This window comes from Oncorhynchus mykiss, chromosome 4 (genome assembly GCF_057628025.1).
Source record: "Oncorhynchus mykiss isolate SJ-2025 chromosome 4, ASM5762802v1, whole genome shotgun sequence".
NCBI lineage: Eukaryota > Metazoa > Chordata > Actinopteri > Salmoniformes > Salmonidae > Oncorhynchus > Oncorhynchus mykiss.
This window is the reverse complement of record NC_143025.1, coordinates 28547466-28565000: the sequence shown is the minus strand read 5'-3', so window position 1 is coordinate 28565000 and position 17535 is coordinate 28547466. Positions and strand designations below refer to the sequence as shown.

At 48.1% G+C, this 17535-nt stretch overlaps 1 protein-coding gene across 31 annotated transcripts in view; it reads right to left on the bottom strand.

The window, feature by feature from the left end:
* Window positions 1–17535, bottom strand: part of dab1a (DAB adaptor protein 1a) — a 93550-nt gene that overhangs the window by 15712 nt on the left and 60303 nt on the right. For 13 of the 31 annotated variants that reach the window (XM_090231715.1, XM_090231729.1, XM_090231727.1 and 10 more), the window contains exons 4-6: window positions 12865–12963; window positions 10825–10956; window positions 6988–7107 (exon numbers count right to left, since the gene is read on the bottom strand). In XM_090231715.1, the coding sequence (XP_090087841.1) occupies window positions 6988–7107; window positions 10825–10956; window positions 12865–12963 (351 nt within the window). Of the gene's footprint in view, window positions 1–415; window positions 470–4653; window positions 4717–5104; window positions 5144–6987; window positions 7108–10824; window positions 10957–12864; window positions 12964–17535 lie in introns of all 31 variants that reach the window. The other 18 variants (XM_090231720.1, XM_090231708.1, XM_090231710.1 and 15 more) reach the window with 3 other exon arrangements.

The following is a 17535-nucleotide window of genomic DNA, read 5'->3' as shown; positions in this document are numbered from 1 at the left end:
GTGCATCCTGACAATGGTCAAGGTCAACTGGAATGACGCACACACGCACACTCACACCCACATATAGGTGTGCACATGCACATACATACACTCTCTCTCCCTCTTACCAATCTCTTCGTTCTAGTATTGTCAGTCCATGCATGTTTGTTCGTTCACCAGCAGACCACCGCCAGCCATGCATCACCAAGGCACCACACTGCATGCAATGCACACACACCCCTGCCACCACACTGCATGCAACCAGCACCAAGCATAGAGGAAATCCAACCCACTCTAATTCACAAACACAGCGACTCCACCCACACTCCCACAAAGCCACAGCACAGCACAGCACAGAGCCAAAGCCACGGCACAGGATATGCACAGGCAACACCATAGCACCAAAGGGCACACAGGCACACAGAGCTGGACTCACTGGGTGTCTCTTGGGGACGTCATATACCCCCTCCTTCTGTTGACTGGTCGGAACCTGGACAACCAACCAACCAATCACCACACAACAGCCCACCAACCACACGTTAGCTTTTGTTAACATGACAACCTTAATGTAATGTACTAGAAAGTATCGGTTGCAGGAAATACCAAAGCAATACAAGACTATAAAATAAAGCCTTACGCGACAGTCAAATGAGACTGAAGCCTGGACATTGTCAGGACTGACAGACAACATTAACTGAGTCTCTTATGGCTTGCATCTGAGTGTGTGTCTGTGCGTCTATATGTGCTCGTGCATGTGTGTGAGAGTGATGTAATCTGTATTCAAATCTATGAGTTGAGGCTTCATTCAGAGTAATCTGTGGACTATCAGCAGCTCTCTCCCTCTCCCCGTCCTCTCTCTCTCTCACCCTCTCTCTCTCCCTCTCCCCGTCCTCTCTCTCTCACCCTCTCTCACTCCCTCTCCCCGTCCTCTCTCTCTTCCTCTCCCCGTCCTTTCTCTCTCTCTCTTCCCGTCCTCTCTCTCTCACTCTCTCTCTCTCCCCTCGTCCTCTCTCTCTCCCCGTCCTCTCTCTCTCTCATGCTCCCTCTCCCTCTCCCCGTCCTCTCTCTCTCTCTCTCCCTCTCCCCGTCCTCTCTCACTCTCCCCGTCCTCTCTCTCTCACTCTCTCTCTCCATCTCCCCGTCCTCTCTCTCTCACTCTCTCTCTCTCTCCCTCTCCCCGTCCTCTCTCTCTCTCCCCCTGTCCTCTTTCTCTCCCTGTCCTCTCTCTCACTCTCTCTCTCTCCCTCTCCCCGTCCTCTCTCTCTCTCCCCATCAGCTCTCTCTCCCTCCCCTGTCCTCTCTCTCTCTCCCTCCCCCGTCCCCTCTCTCTCTCTCCCCGTCCTCTCTCTCTCTCTCCCCGTCCTCTCTCTCTGTCCCTCCCCCGTCCTCTGTCTTTCCCTCCCCCTGTCCTCTCTCTCCCCCGTCCTCTCTCTCCCACCCCCGCCCTCTCTCTCTCGCTCTCTCCCCCGTCCTCTATCTCTCCCTCCCCCGTGCTCTCTCTCTACCCCCGTCCTCTCTCTCTCCCCTCTCTCTCTCCCCGTCTCCCCGGACTATCAGCAGCTCTCTCCCTCTCCCCGTCCTCTATCTCTCACCCTCTCTCACTCCCTCTCCCCGTCCTCTCTCTCTCCCTCTCCACGTCCTCTCTCTCTCTCACTCTCTCTCTACATATCCCCGTCCTCTCTCTCTCACTCTCTCTCTCTCCCTCTCCCCGTCCTCTCTCTCTCTCCCCCTGTCCTCTTTCTCTCCCTGTCCTCTCTCTCTCTCACTCTCTCTCTCTCCCGCTCCCCGTCCTCTCTCTCTCTCCCCATCAGCTCTCTCTCCCTCCCCTATCAGCAGCTCTCTCCCTCTCCCCGTCCTCTATCTCTCACCCTGTCTCACTCCCTCTCCCCGTCCTCTCTCTCTCCCTCTCCCCGTCCTCTCTCTCTCACCCTCTCTCTCTCCCTCTCCCCGTCCTCTCTCACCCTCTCTCTCTCCCTCTCCCACTCTCTCTCTCCCCCGTCCTCTCTCTGTCCCCGTCCTCTCTCTCGGACGCTCCCTCTCTCCCTCTCCCCGTCCTCTCTCCCTCTCCCCGTCCTCTCTCTCTCACTCTCTCTCTCTCTCTCCCTTTCCCCGTCCTCTCTCTGTCCTCTTTCTCTCCCCATCCTCTCTTTCTCCCTCCCCCGTCCTCTCTCTCTCTCCCCCGTCCTCTCTCTCTCTCCCCTTGTCCTCTCTCTCTCTCTCCCCATCCTCCTCCCTCCCCGTCCTCTCTCTCTCTCTCCCTCCCCGTCCTCTGTCTCTCCCTCTCCCTGTCCTGCCTCCCTCCCCCCATCCCCTCTCTCTCTCCCTCCCTCCCCCATCCTCTCTCTCTCTCCCTCCCTCCCCCGTCGTCTCTCTCTCTCCCTCCCCCGTCCTCTCTTTCTCTCCCTCCCTCCCCATCATCTCTCTCTCTCCCTCCCCCATCCTCTCTCTCTCTCCCTCCCCCGTCCTCTCTCTCTCCCTCCCCGTCCTCTCTCTCTCTCTCCCTCCCCCCGTCCTCTCTCTCTCTCCCTCCCAGTCCTCTCTCTCTTTCTCCCTCCCCCATCCTCTCTCTCTCTCCCTCCCCCCGTCCTCTCTCTCCCTCCCTTCCCCATCCTCTCACTCTCTCCCTCCCCCGTCCTCTCTCTTCCTCCCCCCGCATCCTCTCGCTCTCTCCCTCCCTCCCCCATCCTCTCTCTCTCCCTCCCTCCCCTATCCTCTCTCTCTCTCCCTCCCCATCCTCTCTCTCTCTCCATCCCTCCCCCATCCTCTCTCTCTCTCCCTCACTCCCCCCATCCTGTCTCTCTCTCCCTCCCTCCCCCATCCTCTGTCTGTCTCCCTCCCCCATCCTCTCTCTCTCTCCCTCCCTCCCCTATCCTCTCTCTCTCTCCCTCCCTCCCCTATCCTCTCTCTCTCTCCCTCCCCATCCTCTCTCTCTCTCTCCCTCCCTCCCCCCATCCTCTCTCTCTCCCTCCCTCCCCCATCCTCTCTCTCTCTCCCTCCCTCCCCCGTCCTCTCTCTCCCTCCCTCCCCCATCCTCTCTCTCCCTCCCTCCCCCATCCTCTCTCTCCCTCCCTCCCTCTCCCTCCCCATCCTCTCTCTCTCCCTCCCTCCCCCCATCCTCTCTCTCCCTCCCTCCCCCATCCTCTCTCCCTCCCGCCGCGTCCTATCTCTGTCTCTCTCCAACATAGAGTGGCATAATGTGGTCTTATCAGAGAGAAACATGCAATAAACTGGTCTGTCTGTGGTTGTGTTTCAAATAACAGCATATTCCTCGTGTAGTGCACTACTTTTGGCCAGAGCCTGGATATTAGGGTCTATTGAGACACAGCCATAGAGAGAGAGAGACAGAGTGATACAGGTCTCTCTCTATATGTGTTATCTGCGTTCTGTTCGATTAACTGATGACTTATTGTCCCTGACGTGTCAGACTGACAAACTAATCCACCTGATTGATCTGTTGTGAATGGAAACGTAAATAAAAACCTGATGGGACAAACATTTCTGTCCATCATAACAGTCTGAAGACCACAGATTTACCCAGCCAGGCCACCCGTGATACAAGTTGGAGATGATTTGGAAACCAGCCACTAGGGTCAACGGTGAGCGCACTTTACCTTCAAGTAGGTTTCGGTTTTGCTGGGCATAAGCATCTGCCTCTGGTGCCAAAGGTTGTAGCGATAGAAAGTTGTTTATGAGATTTGGTTTTAAGCCTATACCAAACCATAACCCTTATCGTAACCATTCAGAGTTAACACCTAACCTTAACCATTCAGAGTTAATGCCTAAACTTAACCCTAACCTTAAAAATGTGGAGTTAATGCCTAAATGTAACCTTGAACACTTCGAAATGTAACGTTTGGAACAACTTTGAAATTTGACATTTGAGTAACATGACGTGAGTTTGTGAGAGCAAGTTGTATTTACCAACACCTGAGTCCTCTCTCCACCATATCTCCTCCCTCTATCATCCCTAATCACTCTCTCTTCTCTCGTTCTCCTGTTTTTTTTTATCTCTCTCTCTCTCATCCTTCTTCATCTCTCCATCTCTCAGATTGTTTGTTTCTAGAGGCAGACATCTTTTGGCTCTGTGGCACACTTCTAACACGTCTTCTCGCATGTGTGTGTGTGTGTGTGAGTGTGTGTTAGAGCCGCTCTATTTTCAATCCATTTTATTTAAAGATCAAACGAAAGCCTGGTGATTAATCTTTCCCCCTCCCTCATTCCCACTCCCTCTTTCATCTCCGCAGGAAAAGAGAGGAGGGAAAAGAGGAAGAGGGGGAAGGAGGAGGGGTCTGCCTTACTCACAGGCCAAGAATAACACCACACACACCTCCCCCATTTCCTCATCGCCTGGAGGTTTCACCCAGTCCTCCTGAGAAGAGAACCCAGAGAAAGGCCATCTCCCCTAGGATAAACTTAGTCAGATAGCCCCTGATCCCTCTCTGGACACTGGGTCTGCACCACTGCATGTTGTTGGCATAGTCTATTACCAGCCTCTGTTTCCTATGTTTTCCTGTGCATGCGTGTACATTTTTCTCTCAGGTTTCAGTTGTGTCTGTCAGTAGTGAAGCTGTAGGGGATGTTATTCTCTAATCATCTCTATTCCCATTGGAACCATGCTCCTGTCACTCACACAACTCCACCAATAAAATCCAAGCAGAGGGGAGGGGCTTGTACCTGATAAATGCTCTCTTCTGATTGGTCACGGATGGGCTCGTGTCCCGCCTCAAACACAATGTACTACAACACCGGCAGCAGAGGGAGGAGAGGAGAGGAGGAAGAACGAGAAAGAGAAAAATAGGAAATAGGAAATAGGAAATAGAAGAAAAAGGAAAAGGAAAGACTGAGAATAGGAAGCAAAGATGTGATTGGTCAAACAGAATCATCTGTGGGTCCCCCCTCCAAGCAATCCCAGATAGATACCCTCAGACACAGACACACACACACACAAAACCACAACCACACACAACTCAGTCTGTCTGACAAGAACCCTGGGACTCTCCCACAATCCCCCGCAGACACAGAGAAACAGGCAAGGCGATTGGAAAATTGGAAGAAGCATTAGAGAGAAACATTCTGATTGGATAACAGCATTATAGAAGCATTCTGATTGGTGTTTAGAAGTTACCTGGTAGACCGGATCCTCCAAATCTTCTTCCAGAATAGTCTAAAGACAGACGGACGGACGGACGGAGAAGGGGAAGAGAGAAGATAGAAGAGTAGAGAGGGGATAGAAGAGTAGAGAGGGGAGAAATAGAGTAGAGAGGGGATAGAAGAGTAGAGAGGGGATAGAAGAGTAGAGAGGGGTAGACAAGTAGAGAGGGGATAGAAGAGTAGAGAGGGGTAGAAGAGTAGAGAGGGGATAGAAGAGTAGAGGGGTAGAAGAGTAGAGAGGGGATAGAAGAGTAAAGAGGGGAGAAAGAGAGTAGAGAGGGGATAGAAGAGTAAAGAGGGGAGAAAGAGAGTAGAGAGGGGGTAGAAGAGTAGAGAGGGGATAGAAGAGTAAAGAGGGGAGAAAGAGAGTAGAGAGGGGATAGAAGAGTAGAGAGGGGATAGAAGGGTCGAGAGGGGATAGAAGAGTAGAGAGGGGATAGAAGAGTAGAGAGGGGATAGAAGAGTAGAGAGGGATAGAAGAGTAGAGAGGGGGTAGAAGAGTAAAGAGTGGAGAAAGAGAGTAGAGAGGGGATAGAAGAGTAGAGAGGGGATAGAATAGTAAAGGGGAGAAAGAGAGTAGAGAGGGGAGAGAAGAGTAAAGAGGGGAGAAAGAGAGTAGAGAGGGGATAGAAGAGTAGAGAAGGGATTGAATAGTAGAGGGGAGAAAGAGAGTAGAGAGGGGATAGAAGAGCAGAGAGGGGAGAAAGAGAGTAGAGAGGGGATAGAAGAGTAGAGAGAGGATAGAAGAGTAGAGGGGAGAAAGAGAGTAGAGAGGGGATAGAAGAGTTGAGAGAGGATAGAAGAGTAGAGAGGAGATAGAAGAGTAGAGAGGGGGTAGAAGAGTAGAGGGGAGAAAGATAGTAGAGAGGGGATAGAAGAGTAGAGAGGGGAGAAAGAGAGTAGAAAGGGGATAGAAGAGTAAAGAGGGGATAAAGAGAGTAGAGAGGGGATAGAAGAGTAGAGAGGGGAGAAAGAGAGTAGAGAGGGGATAGAAGAGTAGAGAGAAAGAGAGTAGAGGGGATAGAAGAGTAGAGAGGGGATAGAAGAGTAAAGAGGGGAGAAAGAGAGTACAGAGGGGATAGAAGAGTAGAGAAGGGAGAAAGAGAGTAGAGATGGGATAGAAGAGTAGAGAGGGGGTAGAAGAGTAGAGAGGGGATAGAAGAGTAGAGAGGGGGTAGAAGAGTAAAGGGGGAAAAGAGTAGAGAGGGGATAGAAGAGTAGAGAGGGGAGAAAGAGAGTAGAAAGGGGATAGAAGAGTAGAGAGGGGAGAAAGAGAGTAGAGAGGGAATAGAAGAGTATAAAGGGGATAGAAGAGTAGAGAGGGGAGAAAGAGAGTGGAGAGGGGGTAAAAGAGTAGAGAGGGGAGAAAGAGAGTAGAGAGGGGGTAAAAGAGTAGAGAGGGGAGAAAGAGAGTAGAGAGGGGATAGAAGAGAGTAGAGGGGAATAGAAGAGTAGAGAGGGGGTAGAAGAGTAGAGGGGATAGAAGAGTAGAGAGTGGGTAAAAGAGTAGAGAGGGGAGAAAGAGAGTAGAGAGGGGATAGAAGAGTAGAGAGGGGATAGAAGAGTAGAGAGAGGGGATAGAAGAATAGAGAGGGGAGAAAGAGAGTAGAGAGGGGATAGAAGAGTAGAGAGGGGATAGAAGAGTAGAGAGAGAGGGGATATAAGAATAGAGAGGGGAGAAAGAGAGTAGAGATGGAAGAGGAAAGCCAGGAAGATCAGTGTAGTTGACAGATAGAGGCAGCAGCACCAAGCATTCCCAACAGATAATCACATAGTACACACAGAACAGCCCTGTCGCCTCCTCTGCATTATGTGTGTAAGTGAATGTGAGGTAAAAGTGAACGTGGTTGTGTGTACCTGGTACACAGCCTGTTCACACTGTTTGTCTTTCTGGGCTTTCTTCTCCATCTCCTCCCTCTGTTTGATGTCATAGATGAGCTGGAACAGGTCCCGGAGGTCCAGGATCACTGGTTCTGCCTGGGAGGTGGAGAGGAAGTAGAACACTGATATAGCTCTGTGGGTAACCAACCAGGTCACCCCTGATACAAGTCAGTATTCGACGTTCATCCATGCCTGAGGACGTCGGGAGAATGACGTGAAAACCGGCCGCTAGGGGCAACAGTGAGCACTGTTACTTTCAAATAGGTTTCAGTTTTTCTGGGGCGTTGTGGATGGGCTCGGGGATGGGCGTACAGAGTTAATACCTAACCTTAACCCTTACCTTTACCATTCAGAGTTAATACCTTAACCCTTACCTTTACCATTCAGAGTTAATACCTAACCTTAACCCTTACCTTTACCATTCAGAGTTAATACCTTAACCCTTACCTTTACCATTCAGAGTTAATACCTAACCTTAACCCTTACCTTTACCATTCAGAGTTAATACCTTAACCCTTACCTTTACCATTCAGAGTTAATGCCTTAACCCTTACCTTTACCATTCAGAGTTAATACCTTAACCCTTACCTTTACCATTCAGAGTTAATGCCTTAACCCTTACCTTTACCATTCAGAGTTAATACCTTAACCCTTACCTTTACCATTCAGAGTTAATACCTTAACCCTTACCTTTACCATTCAGAGTTAATGCCTTAACCCTTACCTTTACCATTCAGAGTTAATACCTAACCTTAACCCTTACCTTTAACATTCAGAGTTAATGCCTTAACCCTTACCTTTACCATTGAGAGTTAATACCTTAACCCTTACCTTTACCATTCAGAGTTAATACCTTAACCCTTACCTTTACCATTCAGAGTTAATACCTTAACCCTTACCTTTACCATTCAGAGTTAATACCTTAACCCTTACCTTTACCATTCAGAGTTAATACCTTAACCCTTACTTTTACCATTCAGAGTTAATACCTTAACCCTTACCTTTACCAATCAGAGTTAATGCCTTAACCCTTACTTTTACCATTCAGAGTTAATACCTTAACCCTTACCTTTACCAATCAGAGTTAATGCCTTAACCCTTACCTTTACCATTCAGAGTTAATGCCTTAACCCTTACCTTTACCATTCAGAGTTAATGCCTAACCTTAACCCTTACCTTTACCATTCAGAGTTAATGCCTTAACCCTTACCTTTACCATTCAGAGTTAATGCCTAACCATAAACCTTACCTTTACCAATCAGAGTTAATACCTTAACCCTTACCTTTACCATTCAGAGTTAATACCTTAACCCTTAACTTTACCAATCAGAGTTAATACCTTAACCCTTACCTTTACCAGTCAGAGTTAATACCTTAACCCTTTACCATTCAGAGTTAATACCTAACCTTAACCCTTACCTTTACCATTCAGAGTTAATACCTTAACCCTTTACCATTCAGAGTTAATACCTAACCTTAACCCTTACCTTTACCATTCAGAGTTAATACCTTAACCCTTACCTTTACCATTCAGAGTTAATACCTTAACCCTTACCTTTAATATTCAGAGTTAATACCTTAAACCTTACCTTTACCATTCAGAGTTAATACCTAACCTTAACCCTTACCTTTACCATTCAGAGTTAATGCCTTAACCCTTACCTTTACCATTCAGAGTTAATGCCTTAACCCTTACCTTTACCATTCAGAGTTAATGCCTTAACCCTTACCTTTACCATTCAGAGTTAATACCTAACCTTAAACCTTACCTTTACCATTCAGAGTTAATACCTTAACCCTTACCTTTACCATTCAGAGTTAATACCTTAACCCTTACCTTTACCATTCAGAGTTAATACCTTAACCCTTACCTTTACCATTCAGAGTTATTACCTTAACCCTTACCTTTACCATTCAGAGTTAATACCTTAACCCTTACCTTTACCATTCAGAGTTAATACCTTAACCCTTACCTTTACCATTCAGAGTTAATGCCTTAACCCTTACCTTTACCATTCAGAGTTAATGCCTAACCTTAACCCTTACCTTTACCATTCAGAGTTAATACCTTAACCCTTACCTTTACCATTCAGAGTTAATACCTTAACCCTTACCTTTACCATTCAGAGTTAATACCTAACCTTAACCCTTACCTTTACCATTCAGAGTTAATACCTTAACCCTTACCTTTACCATTCAGAGTTAATACCTTAACCCTTACCTTTACCATTTAGAGTTAATACCTTAAACCTTACCTTTACCATTCAGAGTTAATGCCTTAACCCTTACCTTTACCATTCAGAGTTAATGCCTTAACCCTTACCTTTACCATTCAGAGTTAATACCTTAACCCTTACCTTTACCATTCAGAGTTAATACCTTAACCCTTACCTTTACCATTCAGAGTTAATACCTTAACCCTTACCTTTACCATTCAGAGTTAATACCTTAACCCTTACCTTTACCATTCAGAGTTAATGCCTTAACCCTTACCTTTACAATTCAGAGTTAATACCTAACCTTAATCCTTACCTTTAACATTCAGAGTTAATACCTTAACCCTTACCTTTACCATTCAGAGTTAATACCTAACCTTAACCCTTACCTTTACCATTCAGAGTTAATGCCTAACCTTAACCCTTACCTTTACCATTCAGAGTTAATGCCTTAACCCTTACCTTTACCATTCAGAGTTAATACCTTAACCCTTACCTTTACCAATCAGAGTTAATGCCTAATGTTAACCTTAAACAAAAATGTGACTTTTGGAACAACTTTGAAATGTGATGTTTGAGAAACATGGATGAACGTCTAATTCTGACGTGAGACTGTGAGCGCTAGTTTTAACACACACACACACATATACAGGCATATACAGGCTGGCGCACACTCTCACACACACACAAGCATGTGCACACACACACACACACACACACACACACACACATCACCTCACATTCACAGTGTAATAGAGCATTAGGATGTGAGGTCTTAGTTTCACTATGAACAGATTCGGAGCAGAGAGCTGGGGATTCTGAGGGGTGAGCCTGGGGAACAATGAAATATAGATCATGTTTAATATTTGATTTAGGCATAACAGGGAGTTCCCAGACAGTGTTCGGACATCACCAGTACAGTGTTGCGTTCCAACATGGTCCTACTTCCTTCCTACCCCATCTGAACTCTGATTCAGTCTTAGATAAATCATGAGGTGTGGGTCTCAATCTCTTCTCTCCTTTCCTCTCTCTCACTTTCTCTGTTCCCTCTCTCTTCTCCCTGTATATAATTAGTAGTGAACAGACATCTCTCTTGTCGTCTCTGTCCTCAGAAAACACTACAGGGACGGAACTCTCCTAGCACACCCAGAGGAGTACATGGCAGCTTGCTGGGTTGTTCTGTTTCCCAGGGCGCCAGGTCAGTTCCTGGGAGGATTGACGGGTCGTTAGAGGTGATGACACACTCACACACTCATCGAGTCGCTACGGGAAATCAATATGGCAGCAGAGAGCAGAGACAGCCTCACACAAAACACAGACACGAGACACAGACAGCAACAACACAGAGAGAATATAGACACACACACAGCAGAGCAGACGGGGCTCTCTATCTGTAGAGGGCTGATTCAAGGATCAGTATCTTAATGTGAACAGGACAATGTTCCCTGGGGCAAGCAGAGGACAATGGGGAGTCATGGACAACAGAAAAGCACACAAAGGCACGTACACACACACACACACACACACACACACACACACACACACACACACACACACACACACACACACACACACACACACACTGTGTGGTACTCACAGACTGTGCTGTCTTGATGGCTACGAAGCGGTGGTTGCCCTCTTTCCCACAGACATAACCAAAGGCTCGGTGGTCTGTGATGTCCTTAGCGATGTAAGAGATCTCATGGACCGCATGGTGGTGCTGGAGGACCTGATAGAGACCAGGCAGAGAAACACAGTCAGAGACTGGACCCCTGATCTAGAGATAAAAAGAAGAGAGGAAAGAAGGGAGGAGAGAGAAGAGAGAGAAGAGAGAGAGAAGAGAGAGAGAGAAGAGAGAGAGAAGAGAGAGAGAAGAGAGAGAGAGAAGAGAGAGAGAAGAGAGAGAGAAGAGAGAGAGAAGAGAGAGAGAGAAGAGAGAGAGAAGAGAGAGAGAGAAGAGAGAGAGAAGGGAGAGAGGAGAGAGAGGAGAGAGGAGGGAGAGGATCTGGCAGAACTTATTTTCAGAGCTCAGACAGCTCTCAGCAGGAAGTGGCCCTCACACACCCCTTGCCAAATTGAGGACAGACGGAGGGAGACAGTCACACTATTCCCTGTGAGCCTCTGTTGTGTTGTTGTGCCAGGCAGGAAGAAGGGGGATTAGACCTCCTCAACCCACACACAGACACACACACACACACACACACACACACACACAGACACACACACACACATACCCGCCTGCTCGTTTAACAGTCTTTAGTTCCCCTGCTCTCCCCAGTTTAGCCAGAGCATTTGCGCCAGGGAGGGATGGCTGTGCCCATGGCAGATGGCTCTGGTTGTCCCAGAGAACGGGAGACGGGACTGAATCTACCCACACACTCATGCATACTTACACTGACTTCCAAACACACACAAACACACATAGCACGCACAAACATGCATACCGATGCCACACATACACCCACACACATACGTGTGTGTGTGCGCATCCGTGTACGTGTGTGTGTGTGAGTGTAAGTGGCAAAGACAGTCGCGTCGCTGCAGGCAGTCGAGTTGATCATTTCATCTGCTCACTGGATGTGTCACTACAGGCAGAGGCAATCTCAGAACGCAACACTGACACCCAAAACACAGAGATGTGTATCTGTCAACCCCAAACAGAGCTCTGACAGTACAGAGCATCCGGCAGCAGCTACAGTGGAAGGAGACAGAGGCCGTGTGTGTGTGACTGATGCCTTCTATATTTAATAAGTAGGCTGATGATTGTCATCATTCCCATTGACTGACCTGACAATAATAAGAGCCCCTCCCCTCCAATAACCAAGCCAGCAGGAGAGGCCCCGGGACCACACGCACAAACACTCAGGACGTACGCACGCCCATACAAACATGCACGCACATCCCGTGCCTGTAGATTGAACCCAGGTTTCTCGTCCGAGGCTGAGGCTGGAGAGGGGTTGACATACAAAACTTTTCCTTTCTCTCTTAAAGGCCTCTCCCTCTCTCCACCCCTCCATCACCACAGTGACCATGACGGAGAGAGAGCGAGAACACGGGCACCCGCCCTCTGTGGGGACGGAGGAGAGATTAATGTTCCCTCGCTCCTCTTCTCTATCCTCCACGACCTTCCCTCTTCTGTGAGAGTGCTCATCCATCCATCCGTCCATAAGGGGGGTTGGGGGATGTAAGCAATATGGCTGCAGTGTGGGAGGTAGAGAGGCAGGGACACACACACACACTCACAGGCACACACCGTGACACCCTGCACACAGAGAAAGACAGACTGCACTGATATCAGACGATAAACCAGGTTTGTATTCTGATCTACTTAGGAGGTTTCAATTAGGTCCTCCTGATTTCCCCCAGGACTCTTTAGAGCTGCCTCATTAACAAGCCCACCTGTCCCCCTGGACCAATACCACACACACACACACGCACGCACGCACGCACGCACGCACGCACGCACGCACGCACGCACGCACGCACGCACGCACGCACGCACGCACGCACGCACACACACACACACACACACACACACACACACACACACACACACACACACACACACACACACACACACACACACACACACACACACACACACACACACACACACACACACACCTTTAAAACTCACCCCAAACTTCTCATCAAAGATCTTGATCCCTCCAAAGGAGACAGTTAGAAACACCTTCTGTTTGTGGTCTCCTTTAGACCGCCCTGCTGCTGCTATGCCCTACAGAACAGACACAAAGAGACAGTTAGAAACACCTTCTGTTTGTGATCTCCTTTAGACCGCCCTGCTGCTGCTATGCCCTACAGAACAGACACAAAGAGACAGTTAGAAACACCTTCTGTTTGTGATCTCCTTTAGACCGCCCTGCTGCTGCTATGCCCTACAGAACAGATACAAAGAGACAGGATATAGAAACACCTTCTGTTTGTGATCTCCTTTAGACCGCCCTGCTGCTGCTATGCCCTACAGAACAGATACAAAGAGACAGTTAGAAACACCTTCTGTTTGTGGTCTCCTTTAGACCGCCCTGCTGCTGCTATACCCTACAGAACAGACACAAAGGAGACAGTTAGAAACACCTTCTGTTTGTGGTCTCCTTTAGACCGCCCTGCTGCTGCTATGCCCTACAGAACAGACACAAAGAGACAGTTAGAAACACCTTCTGTTTGTGATCTCCTTTAGACCGCCCTGCTGCTGCTATGCCCTACAGACCAGACACAAAGAGACAGTTAGAAACACCTTCTGTTTGTGGTCTCCTTTAGACCACCCTGCTGCTGCTATGCCCTACAGAACAGATACAAAGAGACAGTTAGAAACACCTTCTGTTTGTGATCTCCTTTAGACCGCCCTGCTGCTGCTATGCCCTACAGAACAGATACAAAGAGACAGTTAGAAACACCTTCTGTTTGTGGTCTCCTTTAGACCGCCCTGCTGCTGCTATACCCTACAGAACAGACACAAAGGAGACAGTTAGAAACACCTTCTGTTTGTGGTCTCCTTTAGACCGCCCTGCTGCTGCTATGCCCTACAGAACAGACACAAAGAGACAGTTAGAAACACCTTCTGTTTGTGATCTCCTTTAGACCGCCCTGCTGCTGCTATACCCTACAGAACAGACACAAAGGAGACAGTTAGAAACACCTTCTGTTTGTGGTCTCCTTTAGACCGCCCTGCTGCTGCTATGCCCTACAGAACAGACACAAAGAGACAGTTAGAAACACCTTCTGTTTGTGATCTCCTTTAGAACGCCCTGCTGCTGCTATGCCCTACAGAACAGACACAAAGAGACAGTTAGAAACACCTTCTGTTTGTGGTCTCCTTTAGACCGCCCTACTGCTGCTATGCCCTACAGAACAGATACAAAGAGACAGTTAGAAACACCTTCTGTTTGTGAACTCCTTTAGACCGCCCTGCTGCTGCTATGCCCTACAGAACAGACACAAAGAGACAGGATATAGAAACACCTTCTGTTTGTGATCTCCTTTAGACCGCCCTGCTGCTGCTATGCCCTACAGAACAGACACAAAGAGACAGTTAGAAACACCTTCTGTTTGTGGTCTCCTTTAGACTGCCCTGCTGCTGCTATACCCTACAGAACAGACACAAAGGAGACAGTTAGAAACACCTATTGTTTGTGATCTCCTTTAGACCGCCCTGCTGCTGCTATGCCCTACAGAACAGACACAAAGAGACAGTTAGAAACACCTTCTGTTTGTGATCTCCTTTAGACCGCCCTGCTGCTGCTATGCCCTACAGAACAGACACAAAGAGACAGGATATAGAAACACCTTCTGTTTGTGATCTCCTTTAGACCGCCCTGCTGCTGCTATGCCCTACAGAACAGACACAAAGAGACAGTTAGAAACACCTTCTGTTTGTTATCTCCTTTAGACCGCCCTGCTGCTGCTATGCCCTACAGACCAGACACAAAGAGACAGTTAGAAACACCTTCTGTTTGTGATCTCCTTTAGACCGCCCTGCTGCTGCTATGCCCTACAGAACAGACACAAAGAGACAGTTAGAAACACCTTCTGTTTGTGATCTCCTTTAGACCGCCCTGCTGCTGCTATGCCCTACAGAACAGACACAAAGAGACAGTTAGAAACACCTTCTGTTTGTGGTCTATTTTAGACCGCCCTGCTGCTGCTATGCCCTACAGAACAGACACAAAGAGACAGTTAGAAACACCTTCTGTTTGTGGTCTCCTTTAGACCGCCCTGCTGCTGCTATGCCCTACAGAACAGATACAAAGAGACAGGATATAGAAACACCTTCTGTTTGTGGTCTCCTTTAGACCGCCCTGCTGCTGCTATGCCCTACAGAACAGACACAAAGAGACAGTTAGAAACACCTTCTGTTTGTGAACTCCTTTAGACCGCCCTGCTGCTGCTATGCCCTACAGAACAGATACAAAGAGACAGGATATAGAAACACCTTCTGTTTGTGATCTCCTTTAGACCGCCCTGCTGCTGCTATGCCCTACAGAACAGACACAAAGAGACAGTTAGAAATACCTTCTGTTTGTGGTCTCCTTTAGACTGCCCTGCTGCTGCTATACCCTACAGAACAGACACAAAGGAGACAGTTAGAAACACCTATTGTTTGTGATCTCCTTTAGACCGCCCTGCTGCTGCTATGCCCTACAGAACAGACACAAAGAGACAGTTAGAAACACCTTCTGTTTGTGGTCTCCTTTAGACCGCCCTGCTGCTGCTATGCCCTACAGAACAGACACAAAGAGACAGTTAGAAACACCTTCTGTTTGTGGTCTCCTTTAGACCGCCCTGCTGCTGCTATGCCCTACAGAACAGACACAAAGAGACAGTTAGAAACACCTTCTGTTTGTGGTCTCCTTTAGACCGCCCTGCTGCTGCTATGCCCTACAGAACAGACACAAAGAGACAGTTAGAAACACCTTCTGTTTGTGGTCTCCTTTAGACCGCCCTGCTGCTGCTATGCCCTACAGAACAGACACAAAGAGACAGTTAGAAACACCTTCTGTTTGTGGTCTCCTTTAGACCGCCCTGCTGCTGCTATGCCCTACAGAACAGACACAAAGAGACAGTTAGAAACACCTTCTGTTTGTGGTCTCCTTTAGACCGCCCTGCTGCTGCTATGCCCTACAGAACAGACACAAAGAGACAGTTAGAAACACCTTCTGTTTGTGGTCTCCTTTAGACCGCCCTGCTGCTGCTATGCCCTACATAACAGACACAAAGAGACAGGATATAGAAACACCTTCTGTTTGTGATCTCCTTTAGACCGCCCTGCTGCTGCTATGCCCTACAGAACAGACACAAAGAGACAGTTAGAAACACCTTCTGTTTGTGGTCTCCTTTAGACCGCCCTGCTGCTGCTATGCCCTACAGAACAGACACAAAGAGACAGTTAGAAACACCTTCTGTTTGTGATCTCCTTTAGAACGCCCTGCTGCTGCTATGCCCTACAGAACAGACACAAAGAGACAGTTAGAAACACCTTCTGTTTGTGGTCTCCTTTAGACCGCCCTACTGCTGCTATGCCCTACAGAACAGATACAAAGAGACAGTTAGAAACACCTTCTGTTTGTGAACTCCTTTAGACCGCCCTGCTGCTGCTATGCCCTACAGAACAGACACAAAGAGACAGGATATAGAAACACCTTCTGTTTGTGATCTCCTTTAGACCGCCCTGCTGCTGCTATGCCCTACAGAACAGACACAAAGAGACAGTTAGAAACACCTTCTGTTTGTGGTCTCCTTTAGACTGCCCTGCTGCTGCTATACCCTACAGAACAGACACAAAGGAGACAGTTAGAAACACCTATTGTTTGTGATCTCCTTTAGACCGCCCTGCTGCTGCTATGCCCTACAGAACAGACACAAAGAGACAGTTAGAAACACCTTCTGTTTGTGATCTCCTTTAGACCGCCCTGCTGCTGCTATGCCCTACAGAACAGACACAAAGAGACAGGATATAGAAACACCTTCTGTTTGTGATCTCCTTTAGACCGCCCTGCTGCTGCTATGCCCTACAGAACAGACACAAAGAGACAGTTAGAAACACCTTCTGTTTGTTATCTCCTTTAGACCGCCCTGCTGCTGCTATGCCCTACAGACCAGACACAAAGAGACAGTTAGAAACACTTTCTGTTTGTGATCTCCTTTAGACCGCCCTGCTGCTGCTATGCCCTACAGAACAGACACAAAGAGACAGTTAGAAACACCTTCTGTTTGTGATCTCCTTTAGACCGCCCTGCTGCTGCTATGCCCTACAGAACAGACACAAAGAGACAGTTAGAAACACCTTCTGTTTGTGGTCTATTTTAGACCGCCCTGCTGCTGCTATGCCCTACAGAACAGACACAAAGAGACAGTTAGAAACACCTTCTGTTTGTGGTCTCCTTTAGACCGCCCTGCTGCTGCTATGCCCTACAGAACAGATACAAAGAGACAGGATATAGAAACACCTTCTGTTTGTGGTCTCCTTTAGACCGCCCTGCTGCTGCTATGCCCTACAGAACAGACACAAAGAGACAGTTAGAAACACCTTCTGTTTGTGAACTCCTTTAGACCGCCCTGCTGCTGCTATGCCCTACAGAACAGATACAAAGAGACAGGATATAGAAACACCTTCTGTTTGTGATCTCCTTTAGACCGCCCTGCTGCTGCTATGCCCTACAGAACAGACACAAAGAGACAGTTAGAAACACCTTCTGTTTGTGGTCTCCTTTAGACTGCCCTGCTGCTGCTATACCCTACAGAACAGACACAAAGGAGACAGTTAGAAACACCTATTGTTTGTGATCTCCTT